The sequence below is a fragment of the Peromyscus eremicus genome, chromosome 16_21, assembly GCF_949786415.1.
Source record: "Peromyscus eremicus chromosome 16_21, PerEre_H2_v1, whole genome shotgun sequence".
Lineage (NCBI taxonomy): Eukaryota > Metazoa > Chordata > Mammalia > Rodentia > Cricetidae > Peromyscus > Peromyscus eremicus.
The window spans coordinates 22,959,539-22,973,369 of NC_081432.1; the positions used below are offsets into that span (position 1 = coordinate 22,959,539).

The 13,831-nt window shown below is 44.0% G+C and overlaps 1 protein-coding gene across 4 annotated transcripts in view; it reads left to right on the forward strand.

Moving 5' to 3' along the window:
• The first annotated feature begins 7,971 nt into the window (after positions 1 to 7,971).
• Ccar1 (cell division cycle and apoptosis regulator 1) overlaps positions 7,972 to 13,831 on the forward strand; it is a 49,439-nt gene continuing 43,579 nt past the window's right edge. For 2 of the 4 annotated variants that reach the window (XM_059244081.1, XM_059244084.1), the window contains exons 1-2: positions 7,972 to 8,114; positions 9,369 to 9,489. In XM_059244081.1, coding sequence (XP_059100064.1) covers positions 9,417 to 9,489 — 73 coding nt within the window. In that variant the 5' untranslated portion in view covers positions 7,972 to 8,114; positions 9,369 to 9,416. Of the gene's footprint in view, positions 8,121 to 8,563; positions 8,815 to 9,368; positions 9,490 to 13,831 lie in introns of those variants that run through there. The other 2 variants (XM_059244083.1, XM_059244082.1) reach the window with 2 other exon arrangements.

The following is a 13,831-nucleotide window of genomic DNA, read 5'->3' on the forward strand; positions in this document are numbered from 1 at the left end:
TCACTAACAAGGCAGGATACAATAGTCTATAACTTCTGTTTCAGGGAATGCTATACCCTCTTCTGGCCTCCATAGGCACAAGGCACACACGTGGTGCAGACATAAATGTAATCAAGACAACCATACACAGGGGAAAAAAAAGTTGTGCTGGGCAGTGGTGGCACTCACCTTTAATCCAAGCACTCTGGAGGCAGAGGCAGGTGGATCCCTGAGTTCAAGGCCAGTCTGGGCTACAAAGTGAGTTCCAGGACAGACAGCCAGGGCTACAGAGAAACCCTGTCTCGAAACAAACAAACAAAAAAAGATATAAGAATGTAGAGATGGTTCAGTGGTTAAGAGCATTGGCTGTTCTGCTCTCTTAACAGTCCTGGGTTCAATTTCTAGAAATCACATTAGATTATGTGGTTTCTAATGGAATTTTATACCCACTTCCAGTGTGCAGGATTACAGGCAGATAAAGCACTTATATACATAAATACACAAATAAATCATTGTCAGGTGGTGGTGGCATATGCCTTTAATACCCAGAGGTAGGCAGATCTCTGAGTTCAAGGCCACCATGATCTACAGAACCAGTTCCAAGACAGCCAGGACTATGCAGAGAAACCCTGTCTTGATAAACAAAACAGATAAACAATTAAAAAATTTCAATAGAAGAGGTAGTCAGTGTTGACCTCTGACTTTCATGCACCCATATCCTGGTATGCACACATGCAAACATATCCAAACAGACAATGTTAATAAATAAAACTTTTTCAAAAAAGGGGCATGGTGGGGGAGGTTGGCGAGGATGTGGCACATTTCTTGTGGGAATGTAAAATAGTACAGCCACTGTAAAAATAGCTGAACATTATGTCAAAAGATAAATATAGAATTATCGTGTGACCCAGAATTGCACCCTAGGATACAGTATATCCCCAAAGGGATTGAACACAGTTCAAAGAAAAGATTGTGAATGCTCTGCAGAGGAGGGAAAAGGGAAAAAAAAAACCATTCTGAAGCAGGGTCAAATTGTGTGATCCTGCCCAAACTGGTATTTACCATGTAGACAAGGCTGGCCTTCAACTTGCAGTAATCCTCCTGCCTGGGATTATAAGGGTGTACTCCCATGGCCAGCTGGAGAACTCTTCCTTCCATCATTATAGGTTCTTTGTGTAGTTCTGTAATAAAAGAGATTATAACTCGAAGGGATGGTTATAGAATGGGTTTGTAAGGCATCATAACAAAGGAATAATGAATTTAGTGTAAGCATGACAAAATCTCAACACCCCACCCCCCAAAAAAAGGGAGCAAGGAACACTTAGTGTGGCTGCACAGGTCTGTTATCTCAGCCAGTCAGGAGTACAAGTTCTAGACCTGCCTGGTATAAACTGAGTTCACATCCAGCCCAGGCAACTCTGTGAGAGCCCACCTCTAAAGTACAAAGAGGATAAAATACAAAGACTGGGTAAAAGAGTGTTTGTGCAGAATGCTCAAGGCTTGGGTCAATCTCAGGTAACATACTCTCTGTCTGAGAGAAAATATCATGACAAAGGAAAACAATTTCCATTACTAATGACAGTATGGGGATAACTAATAAAGCTGTGTTTTGTGTGTGTATATAAGCCTGGGCCTGGTGGCTCATAGCTGTAATCCCAGAATTTGAAGCCAGAAGCAGAATTGCCACAAGTTTAAGGCCAGCTTTGTCTATATATCAAGTTCCACTCCAACTAGGACTACTAGTGGGATTTTCGTCTCAAAAAATAAAACAAAGCCAACCTCAACTACATATGTATACATATATATGTATATATATGTATGTATATATATATATATATATATATATATATGTTTTTTGAGACTGGTTTGTTTGTATAGCTTAGGAGCCTGTCCTGGAACTCACTCTGTAGCCCAGGCTGGCCTCAAACTCACAGAGATCCGCCTGGCTCTGCCTCCGGAGTGCTGGGATTAAAGGCGTGCACCACCACCGTCTGGCAACAAAAAATATTTTTATCTAATGCTTTTAGGGGCAGTCTACTACCTGATCAAAGTTTAGGGTCATCTTCAGAGAAAGACAATTTATATTCTGCCAATAAGGAAAAAAGAGAAAGGATTGAGATAGATTTTTTTTTCCTAATTGCCTTTGGCTAAAAGTAATTTTTTTTATTTGTTTTTTGAAACAAGGTTTCTTGGTGTAGCCCTGGCTGTCCTGGAACTCACTCTGTAGACCAGGCTGGTCTCGAACACACAGAGATGGCCTGCTTCTACCTCCCGAGTGCTGGGATTAAAGACATGTCTCACCACTGCCTAGCTAAAAGTAATTCTTAAATCAAAGAGGAAGCTCTTGGTGTGACATTCTGGTTTCCTTCAGGACTGTTCATAGAGGCTTAAAAGCAAAAGTAACCCAGAAGGTCAACCAACGAAATAAACATAAGTGCAGTATGTTCATATTATAAATGTAAAGAAGAAGTTCTGGAGACATTGTCTCTTTTTGTAGCCCTGGCTGTCCTGGAACTTACTATGTAGAGCACGCTGGCCTTGAGCTCACAGAGATCAATCAGCCTAACTCTGCCTCCTCAGTGCTGGAATTAAAGGCATTAGAGGAGTGTGTCACCATGCCCGATTTATGTATACAGTATCATAGAAACCAGAAGAGGGCAACAGATTCCCTGGTGGAACAGAGTTACAGAAGGCTATGAAGCACCTTTTAGGGGCTGAGAATAGAATCCATGTCCTCTGGAAGACCTGGCAGTGCTCTTAACTGCTGAGGCTTCACTTCAGCCCCAAGATTTTATTTTTGTTTATGTGTATGTGTATATGTTTGTGTGTGTATGTCACATGTGTGCAGTACCTTAGGAGGCCAAGAAAGGGCCTCAGAGTTACAGGTGGTTGTAAGATGTATAGTGCTAACATGGCTGCTGTGATGGAACTCTAGGCCTGTGGGAGAGCATACAGTGTTCCTCATTGCTGAACTATCTCTCAAGCTCCTTTTTGTTTGTTTGTTTTTAAAACAGTGTTTCCCTACATAGCACTGGCTTTCCTGTATCTTACTCTGTAGAGCAGGCTGGTCCGCAACTCACAGAGATATCTGTCATCAAAGTACAGAGATTAAATGCGTAAGCCACCATGCCTGGGCCTTCTTTTGGGACTTTTGGATAAGGAATATCAGATTTTACTTTCTTTCTTTCTTCCATTTATTGCTGGAAAACCTGGCCCAGGGTGTTTTGAATATATACAAATTCTTATAGTGCAATGACAGTTATATTGTAATAGTTTGACTTCAGGATGACATTTGTAGGGACAGAAAGTAACTGTTGAATATTTGTTCACAAAGTTATACTTTACCAAATTGCTATAAATTATAGCTAAGTGGGGGATAAGGCCGCTCAATGCTTGAAAAACTTTAAAGGACATGTAACTATGTGATTATGTGATCATAAAATTTAGTGGAAAAGGTACATGGAACAACACAAAAGTCTACAAATTTTATTATGTTTTTTTTTTTTTTTTTTGTTGATACTGAATGAAAAAAAAAGAAATAAAAAGGAAAGAGGTAAGAAAAGGAAAGGTGGCCATGTCATAGGAGCAGCAGGTGGCAATGGACTTGAGGGTGTCAGCCCACCAGGAGGCACCTCCCTGATGGGTGAATCTTGGATAGGCAAGGCCGGAGACCACAGACCCCAGAATGTCTTTTGCTTCTGCTGTGCCTTTACGTGTTTGCTGCTGCCATCTTTCTCTGGTATCTGGAATTGTGTGATTGGTTATGGGGAGATCCCCTCTGCCTGTAATGAAGTGTGTTCGTCTCATGGAAACATCCCACTCTCCTGGGCATTTTTACCTGTGGATTATCATGAAGATGATTTCTTCCTAAGCTGTACTGTCTAAATGAAAATAATAATGTTAATTTAAATAGAGTTTCGATGATTATAAATACAAACAAGAAAGTGTCATGGGTCGGGGATTTAGCTCAGTGGTAGAGTGCTTGCCTAGCAAGCACAAGGCCCTTTTTTAGCTCAAAAAAAAAAAAAAAAAAAAAAAAGCATCACACTGCTACAACACATGAGTTTCTATTGAGGAGCCGTATAAACTGTGGCTTAGGTTATTGATTAAGAAAAACAATTGAGCCGGGTGGTGGTGGCTCACGCCTTTAATCCCAGCACTCGGGAGGCAGAGGCAGGAGGATCTTTGTGAGTTCGAGGCCAGCCTGGTTTACAGAGCGAGATCCAGGAAAGGCGCAAAACTACACAGAAAGAAACCCTGTCTCGAAAAACCAAAAAAAAAAAAAAAAAAAAACCAAAAAAAAAAACCAAAAAACAATTGAGTCCCAGTAGCCTAGCTGGCTTAAACTCTTTTAACCTTAATGTTGGGAGATGTGTTCAAAGGTTTCAGAGTGCATCACAGTTGAAACAAAGCTTTGAAAATAACTTAAAGTTAGAATAAGTTGTTTTCATCAAATAGCTTTGAGGTGAAATACCCAAGAAGAAAATCTAAAGTTTTAGAAAGGCCCATAGTTGAATGCAGAACTCTTTTTTTTTTTTTTTTTTTTTTTTGGTTTTTTTGAGACAGGGTTTCTCTGTGTAGCTTTGCGCCTTTCCTGGAACTCACTTTGTAGCCCTGGCTGACCTCGAACTCACAGAGATCCACCTGGCTCTGCCTCCCGAGTGCTGGGATTAAAGGCGTGCGCCACCACCGCCCGGTGAATGCAGAACTCTTTAAGGTCAGAGAACAAGAACAATGCAGACCAATTATTACTAGCTGGTGGACCTTTCTTCCTAGGATTGGTTGATGAGCAAAGATGATGATTAATTCCTTATACCCATTTTTGCCCTCAACCTCCTGATATTAAAAAAAAAAAAAAAAAAAAAAAAAAACTATTGATGAGTGGGTATGTACTCTAAAGATTTAAAGTAGAGCTGATTCTTTTTCATATATAAAAGTTTAGGTTTGTGATTCCTTTAAGATTACTTATGAGATTACCTTTCAAGATAAGTAATAAAGTAATTGGCCCTTTCTTTGTAACTGCAAAAATGCAGCCTGCCAGTAAAAGACCTGACTGAGAAGAATAGCCTGCTGTTCCACACAGTTAATCTATAACAAGTTGCTTGGGTATGAATGTATATGGGTTCTTGGAATAAACTGTTTTCACCTGTAATATGTAAAATGTTTAATCATGTAAAGGAGATGGAAAAACATGTTTTTATCTGTATTCAATGTAATCATTCATTTGAAAAACAAAATGTAACCTTTTTTTGCCTGAAAGATTTTTTTATTTTGCCTGAAAGATTTTGCTGGGGTATGTATGCTGTAAAGGAAAGAATATTGATAAAGTTAGAGTTTTTAAAAACAGGCTAAAAGAAAAGCATCAAGAATGAGATTTAGAAGGAACTAGAAGGGAAACATCAAGAATAAAGATAGAGTTGGAAGGAAAACATCAAGAATGAGAGAAGGAAAGCACCAGGAAAATAAAGAACAGAGATGCAAAAGAAGAATAAGGAGTTGGGTGGTGGCGTACACCTTTAATCCCAGCACTTGGGAGGCAGAGGCAGGTGAATATCTGTGAGTTCAAGGCCAGCCAGGTGTACAGAGCAATTTCTAGTTCCAGGACAGCCAGGGCTACATAGAGAACCCTGCCTGGAAAAACCAAAGGGGGAAAAAAAAAAAGAAAAGAAAAGAAAACAAAAGAAAAAGACAAGGTCTGAAGGAAACCATCATGAAAGTGTGTGTGTGTGTCTCTTCCCCTAACCTCCTCAGATAAAAAAGTCTAGTACTCACTGATGCTGTGGATTTCCCTCTGAGCCCTGTCCCCAGGCAGGGATAGAAAGGACATGACTGCTCCTAGTTATGATGGAAGAGAAAGTTTATTGTAGATATATTGGGAAAGCTGAGTCAGAAGCTGGGATATCTGGGAGAGTTCACAGTGGACATAACCAGGATGAGCTGGGCCATCTGGGAGGGGAGCCAGGTGCAGCAGCCAGGAGGCCAAAGATCCAAAAGGGGCAAGTAACCAAAATGTCTGGATTATATAGGGAAGAGCTTCTAGGGCAGAGAGTTCAGGGTAGAGAGTGGAGTATACCAGCCATACCGTGTAACAGGTAGGGACCGAGGGATGCTTGGGGAACCTGGTGGCCAGGTCCAGCTTGGATATGTTAAATAGACATCTCTGCCAGTTTGTCCCTGGTTTGACAGTGGACGGAGACAAGGTGTCTTATGGCGTAGGCTGGTCTTGAACTCCTGTTCTCCCTACCTCCCAAGTGTTAAGGTGACAGATCCTCTTCATCATGCTTGGCTCATCTGACTGTCCTTACGTGACATGTCTAGCATATGCTAATTCATATTGAGAAAGATCGGTTGTCACCAGCAGGTGCAGGGCAGAGTTAGAGAGGGACTTAATAGCTCTGTGTTTTGTTTTGTTTTGTTACAAGGAGGTGATGAGAGCGTTCTTCAAATAGGGTGATGATGGCATGTTGTCACTATACTAACGTCTACCGAGTTGTACACTTCCAGTCTTAGTGCTGAAGAGACGGCACTGTGGTTAAAAGCACGTGCCTCTTTTGTAGAGGACCTGGGAGAGATCCCAAGCACCCCTGCGGTGGTTCACAATCACCATTAATGACAGTTACAGGGACTCCTTCGTCCTCTTCTGACCTCCAAGCACACACCTGGTGTGCATGAATACATGCAGGCAAAAGCCCTCTAGAAATGAATAAAATTCTAATAAAAACATTTGTAAAAATTCCGCCTGGCTCAGTGGTTTGTTCCTTTAAGTCACCGGCACTATGAGGCTGAGGCAGGAGGATTTCTTGAGCCCAGAAGTTCGAATCCTGTTAGGGCCACATGTGGAAAATAAATAAATAAATAAATATTTATTTATTTATTATATATAATATACATATAAAAAAACAGGTCTTTCTTTGGACAGACAGCTAATAATTACAGAGACTTTTTATTAAACATGCATTGTTGTTTTACTGGTATGTATGTCTGTGTGAGGGTGTCAGGAGTTACAGACAGTTGTGAGCTGCCATGTGGGTGCTGGGAATTGAACCCAGGTCCTCTGGAAGAGCAGTCAGTGCTCTTAACTGCTGAGCCATCTCTCCAGCCTCGACATGGAGACGTTTTATTAAATATGTAAGCTTGGCCATGGGTTAGGCTTGTTTCCAACTAGCTCTTAAAACTTAAACCAACCCGTTGATATTAACCTACATTCTGCCATGTGGCCTGTTACTGCTCCTCAGTACCATGTCCAACTTCCTCTATGTTTGGCTGGCGAGTAGTTCATAGGTCTCGTAGGAGTCCTGCCTAGCCGGGCAGTGGTGGCACTCATGTTTAATCCCAGCACTCGGGTAGGAGGCAGAGCCAGGCAGATCTCTGTGAGTTCGAGACCAGCCTGGGCTACAGAGCGAGATCAAGGACAGCCTCCAAAACTACACAGAGAAACCCTGTCTCAAAACAAACAAACAACCAACCAACCAAACAAACAAAAAACCAAACAAACAACAAAAAAAGAAGTCCTGCCTACCCAGCTATTGACCCTTCAGCTCTTTATTAAACAATCAGAAGGTGCCTTAGGCAGGTGAGGTAAGACGGAAGAAACACATCTTCAGAGTGTACAAAAACATTATCCCAATGCATACGAATGTACCAGTATATATTCCCAATACTGATTTAAAAAAAAAAAAAAATATTGTGTCTCCATTTAAAAAAAACAATTAAGATCTGACACGTTCGCTCTTCCATGCAAATAGCCCGAGAGCAGAAAAAGGACAACCACAAGATGGCGGCCACCGCGGCCGGCCCACGTGACCCCGTGTCGCTTTCCCCCGGCCGCCCGGCCGCAGAACAGCCAGCTCATTGTTGAAGGAACCCAAGGTAACCGGGCTGGGTGCTCGTGAACGCGCACGCCGGGAGGGGGTGGTGGTGCGCGCGCGCCGGGGGGGGCGGGGGGGAGTTCGGGGAGCGCGCGCGCCCGCCCGCGCGCCCGCCCGCCCCGCCGAACGTCCCTCCGCAGGCGCCGCCGGTTCCTCCCCGAGCTGGGAGGAGGCGGTGCGGCGTGGAGGGAGAGGGAGAAGTTGGCGCATGCGCCGGGGCTTGACGGCTTTTGAAATGGCTTCGGTGTTAAACCGGCCCCGACTCAGGTGAAGGTCTGGTCCGTGCGGGCTGGGCTGTGGCGCGGCGCGGTGGTGGGAGGCGGCCGAGTCGGCAGCCTGTGTCCGGCGGCCGCGGCGTGGGGCCGGCGGAGGGGGGTGGGAGGCGCGGGCGGGCCCTGGCGGCCGCGGCGGGGGCCGGCGAGCGGCGGCCGGCGTCCCTTTTGTGCGGGTCGGAGCAGGCCCCGCGCGGCGGGCCGGCGCGCCCTCCTCCCCCCCCCCCCCCCCGTCCCCGTCCCCAGCGGGCGGCTCCCGGGCCCTCCGGGGCGGCCCGCGGGCCCTCGGCCTGGGCCGGCGCTGCCGCGGTGCCGAGTCCCAGCCCGGGGCCGGGCGCTGGGATTGTTTTCCGGGTTCGAGGCTCCCCTCAGACCGGCCCAAGGGCCTCGGGGACTGCGACGCCCGCGGGCTCCTGTGAGCACGAGCCGTGGCCGTGGCCTGGGGCGCCGGGGTCCGTCTTCCGCGGCCGGGACTCGCGGGAGGCCGGGACGGGAGGAAGATGGACGGCCCAGCCTGGCCCCGTCGGGTCCGCCGCGGAGGATGCCGGGCCCATCTTTTTTCTCTTTGACTTTGGGGGAAGGGGTTTCTTCGCAGTGGCTCTTTTCGGAGCCGTGCGTTCTCTCCACTGCCTTTTCCCCTCCCCGGAGTGGAGACTGGGGTGACAAAGGCCGTGGTGACTTCCCAAGCCCTTCAAGTAATGTTCGTTATTAACATGGTGTTCATCGATGTCTTTGCCCTTATGGGGGAGGGGGTGTCTGGACGCAGTTTCCGTTACTGATTTAACCACTGCCTGACCTCAGCCGTGCCCCGAACACTCAGGCTCGGCCCTGTGGGTCCATCACGTTGCCCATTTCGGTTGTTCATGTACAGAGCCTCACTGTCTAGTCCTAGCTGTAACTCCGTATAAACCAGGCTTGGCCTGGAGTTCACAGAGATCCTCCTGCCTCTGCCTCCTGAGTGCTGGGATTAAAGGCGTGGACCACCAAGGCCTCTTCTGAAAATGTCACTGTAGTCCCCTGAAAGACATTCCTTCAAATCTACCCCTAAGGATACCTTTTAAATAGGGTATGCCTAGTGATGTTGTTGATAGTGTGTTTTGTTTTATTTTAAAGGTTCCAGTTTGCACACATTCTATTTCCAGGTCTGCTTCGGAGCATGTCTTTAATATATCAACCGTTTCGCTAAAATAGCCTTTTGTGGCGTTTGTAATTTTGGTTGAACTTTGAAACATGAGTCCTTTCTTCATAGATATCTGCTATAGAAGAGAAACACGTGAAGGTTTAACCTCCTTGCATCATGGCTCAGTTTGGAGGACAGAAGAATCCACCATGGGCTACTCAGTTTACAGCCACTGCGGTATCACAACCAGGTCAGGCAACTGAACACTTACACTGTGAACGTGAGTGTGTGTGTGTGTGTGTGTGTGTGTGTGTGTGTGTGTGTGTGTGTGTGTAGGGGCTGTTCAGTTGTGATTTAAGTTAATGCATGGGACAGCAAAATGTTTCAATATGTTGTATCCTTTATCTTTTAAGATACTTTTGGAAATTAAAACATCAACAACAAGAAAACCTATTTATTCAGCAGTTTAGCCCTTTTTTTGGTCTTTGTATCTTAAGTGTTTTTAAATTAAGGCTAGAATACTGATGGGCTTTGTCACATTATCTTTATACTTGTGTTCTGGTTCTTTGTCCTCTACTGCACTTATCATGTTTGTTTTGCATTTGCTACAGGGTTTCCATTAGTAGGAATCCTTCAGGCATGGGCCACCACACCTGGCTACAGTGTTTGGTCGGATATCTTAAGTTTTCTTTTTTTTTTTCCTTCCGGTTTTTTGAGACAGGGTTTCTCTGTGTAGTTTGACTGTCCTGGGGAACTTGCTCTGTAGACTAGGCTGGCCTTGAATACACAGAAATCTGCCTGCCTCTGAAACTAAAGGTGTGCACTACCATGCCAATAATTAAAATTGATTTAATTATGTGTTATAGAACATTAATTTATTAGAATGACCCTCCCTCCCTCCTGCCCTCCTTCCTTTTTTTTTTTTAAATTAATTTATTTGTATTTTATGTACCCACATGTATGTCTTTGTGAGGACATCAGATTCCCTGGAAGACAGTTGTGAGCCGCCATGTGGGTGCTGGGATTAGAACTCAGGACCTCTGGAAGAACAGCTAGTGCTCTTAAACCCTTGAGCCATCTCTCCGGCCTCTCCTTCCCTTCTTTGTGGTGCTAGGGATTTAATCTATCTGAGGTTCAAATGGAATAAATTTTATTTAGGATGTTTTCAGTTTTAAGATATGTGTTTGGCCAGGCGTGGTGGTACATGCCTCAAAAAAACAACAAAACAAAAACAAACCTTCCAAAGACAAAAAGCCAAACTTACAACAGCAGCAAACAAAACAAAACAAAAAATACATACATATTAAATATATCTAAATGACATAATTTATAAAGTGTTTTATATAACTTTCTCTTAAAAATTGTTTATTTATTTATTTATTTATTTTGCTGGGCATTGTGGTGTATGCCTTTAATTCTAGCAGTCAGGAGGCAGAGGCAGGTGGATGGATTTCTTTTAGTTTGAGATCCGAACAGTGAGTTCCATGACAATCAAGACTGCATAGAGACACCTTGTCTCAACATTCCCCCACCCCCTCAAATAATTTGTATTTTTAAAAATGACATTTGTGTGTGTCTCTCTGGGGTGAGAGTTTTGGGGGAAAATACTGCACATTTGGAAGTCAAGAGAAGTTGTGGAAGTTGTTTCTTTCCATCATGTACGACAAGCACATTTACCCAATGAGCCTTCTCACTTATTTATCATTGTTGGTGTGTATAATGTATATGAGTACAGGTGTGTACTTGTGTGTGGTTAGAGGACAGCTTTTGGAAGTTGGTTCTTTTCTTCTATGATGGGTTCTGGGGATTGAATCCAGGTTGTCAGACTTGCATGGCAAGTGAATTTACCCACTGAGTCATGTTGCTAGTCCATTTACGGTTTTCACTTGTTTGAATTTGATGCAGAAATACTGACTCTATAAGAGCTTAATTGCAGCCGAGCGGTGGTGGCACACACCTTTAATTCCAGCACTCGGGAGGCAGAGCCAGGCGGATCTCTGTGAGTTCGAGGCCAGCCTGGGCTATGGAGTGAGTTCTAGGAAAGGCGCAAAGATACACAGAGAAACCCTGTCTCGAAAAACCAAAAAAAAAAAAAGCACTTAATTGCCAGTGTCTTAATTGCCTTAGAATTTATGGCTTAGGCAGTGAAGTGCTTGCACAGCACCCACAAAGCCTTGGGTGTGCTGCTGCATTCCTGAATGAAGCACTTGTGAGGTAGAGGCAGGAGAATCAGAAGTTCAAGTCACCCCTGACCACAAGTGGTCTTGTCTTTTAAAACAATATAGAGCTGGTCTTGGTGGTGCATTCTTTTAATCCCAGAACATTTAGGAGACAGAGACAGGTGGGTTTCTATGAGTATCTGGGCATCGTGGTCTATATAGCAAGTTCCAGGACAGGCAGGGATGCATAGTGAGACCCCATCTTGACCAAAACAAACCAAAAAACAAACAATTGAAAAACTAATAACTAATAGGCTAAAGAAATAAGTAGCTGTAAGCATCATAAAGGAATGCTTACAGTTTTAAAGTAAAGTTAAAAAAAAAAGAGCCATTTTCCAGAGGCATAAAGCCAAAACTAAATAAATAAAAAGCCATTTGTTATTTACTGTGGGTCTTTTGTTTTGTATTCCCCCACTCCCATCTCCCACCTGCTTGATGGCTTTGTCAATGCTAGGCAAGCTTCATCAGAATCTTCAGTTTTTGTGTTGTGTTGTGTTGTTCTTTTAAACATGCATGTATTTTTGTGCATCTGTAATGGTGGGTATGTACAGGTCAAAGGACAGTCTGCAGCAGATGAGTTGGTTCTATACCCACCATGTGGACTCCAAGGTTCAAACCCATGTCTCAGGATTAGAAGCAGGCACCCTTATCCACTGGGTGGTTGTCTTAGTAAGATTTCTATTGCTTTGGTAAAAGACCAATCAAAAACAACTTGTTGTGGGGAGAATTTATTTCATCTAACAACTCACAGGCAGGAACTCAAGTTAGGAGCCTAGAGCAGGAACTAATGCTTCACAGACTTGTCTATAGGCCTGTCATGGAGCAATGTTCTCAATTGTGGCTCCTTCTTAGATAACTTTAGTCAAGTTGACAAGGAAAAAAGAAAAGAACCAGGACAGTTGACAGCTTGTCAACTTGAATCACAAACACATTTTTCTATTTTAGGGTTATTGCTGTTATAAAACACTGACCAAAAGGGGAGGAAAGAGTTGATTTCATCTTACAACTCTCAGAAAAGTCAGGGCAGTATCTCAAGGTAGGAACCTGGAGGCAGAAACCATGGAGGATTGTTGTTACTGGTTGTTCTTTATAGCTAGCTCAGTCAGCTTTTATATAGCATCTAGGACCACCTGCTCAGGGTGGGTCTCAGTAGACTGGGCCCTCCCACATCAGTCACTAAGAATTGTCCCACAGGATTGAGTATATTGTCCCACAGGCTAATGTTGGAAGAATTTTTCTCAATTGTTGTCTTAGTTAGCGTTCCTTTTACTGTAAAGAGACATAATGACCATGGCAACTCTTATAAAGGAAAACATTTAATTGGGACAGGCTTTATAGTTCAGAGGTTTAGTCTGTAGTCATGTCATCGTGGTGGGAAGCATGTAGGAATGCAGGCAGACATGGTGCTGGAGAAGGAGCTGAGAGTTCTTCATCTGGATCCGCAGGCAGCAGGAAGAAAGAGTGAGCCACTGGGCCTGGCCTGGTCTGCGCTTCTGAAACTCCAGCCCATCCCAGTGACACACTTCCTCCAACAAGGCCACCTAGTCCTAATCCTTTCAAATAATGCCACCCCCATGAGCCTATGGGGGCCATTTTTATTCAAACCACTACAATTGTGGGTCCTTCAAGTTGACAAAAACAGCCAACCAGGACAGCAGTTTTGCCAGTTTCCTCTCTAGTGTTTTTAGACAAGATCTCCAGGCTGGCCTTGAACTCCTCCTGATTTTCCTGTCTCGACTTTGCCACGTGTTCCAGCTGTACTACAACCCCCACATACCTATCTATACATGTATTTGGTTTTGTGTTTCGAGACCAGAGCTAAACTTGAATCTGCTATGTAGCTAAAGGTGACATTGAGCTTCAGTTTTCTGGCCTCTACTCCTAGTGCTGTCCTTACATGTGTGCACCACTGCACCTGTTTGTGCTGTTGCTAGGGGTCACACCAGGGCTTTGGATGTGCTAAGCAGGCCTAAGCAGGCCTAAGCAGGCCTTCTGTCAGCCCAGTCTCATCCCCAGGCCCCACCACTCCTTAAAAAGCTTTCTTTCTTTATTTAAATTGTATTTATTATGTGTGTGTGAGTATGCAAGCATGCCACCACTTTGATAGGGGGGTCAGAAGACAACTTGAGGGAGTGAGTTTTCTCCTTGTACCATGTGGACACTGGGGTTTAAACTCTGGTGTTAGGCTCAGCAGCAGGTCCCTTTACCCACTCAGCCATCTTGCTGGCCCTAATTTTTTTTTTTTTTTTTTTTAATAATAGTGGGGATGCAAGGTGACTTAATAGTAAGAATTCACATATCATTTTTTTCTTTTTTTTTTTTTTTAAAGACCAATTATGGTTTTTGGTTTTGGCTGTTTGGGGAATTATGTTG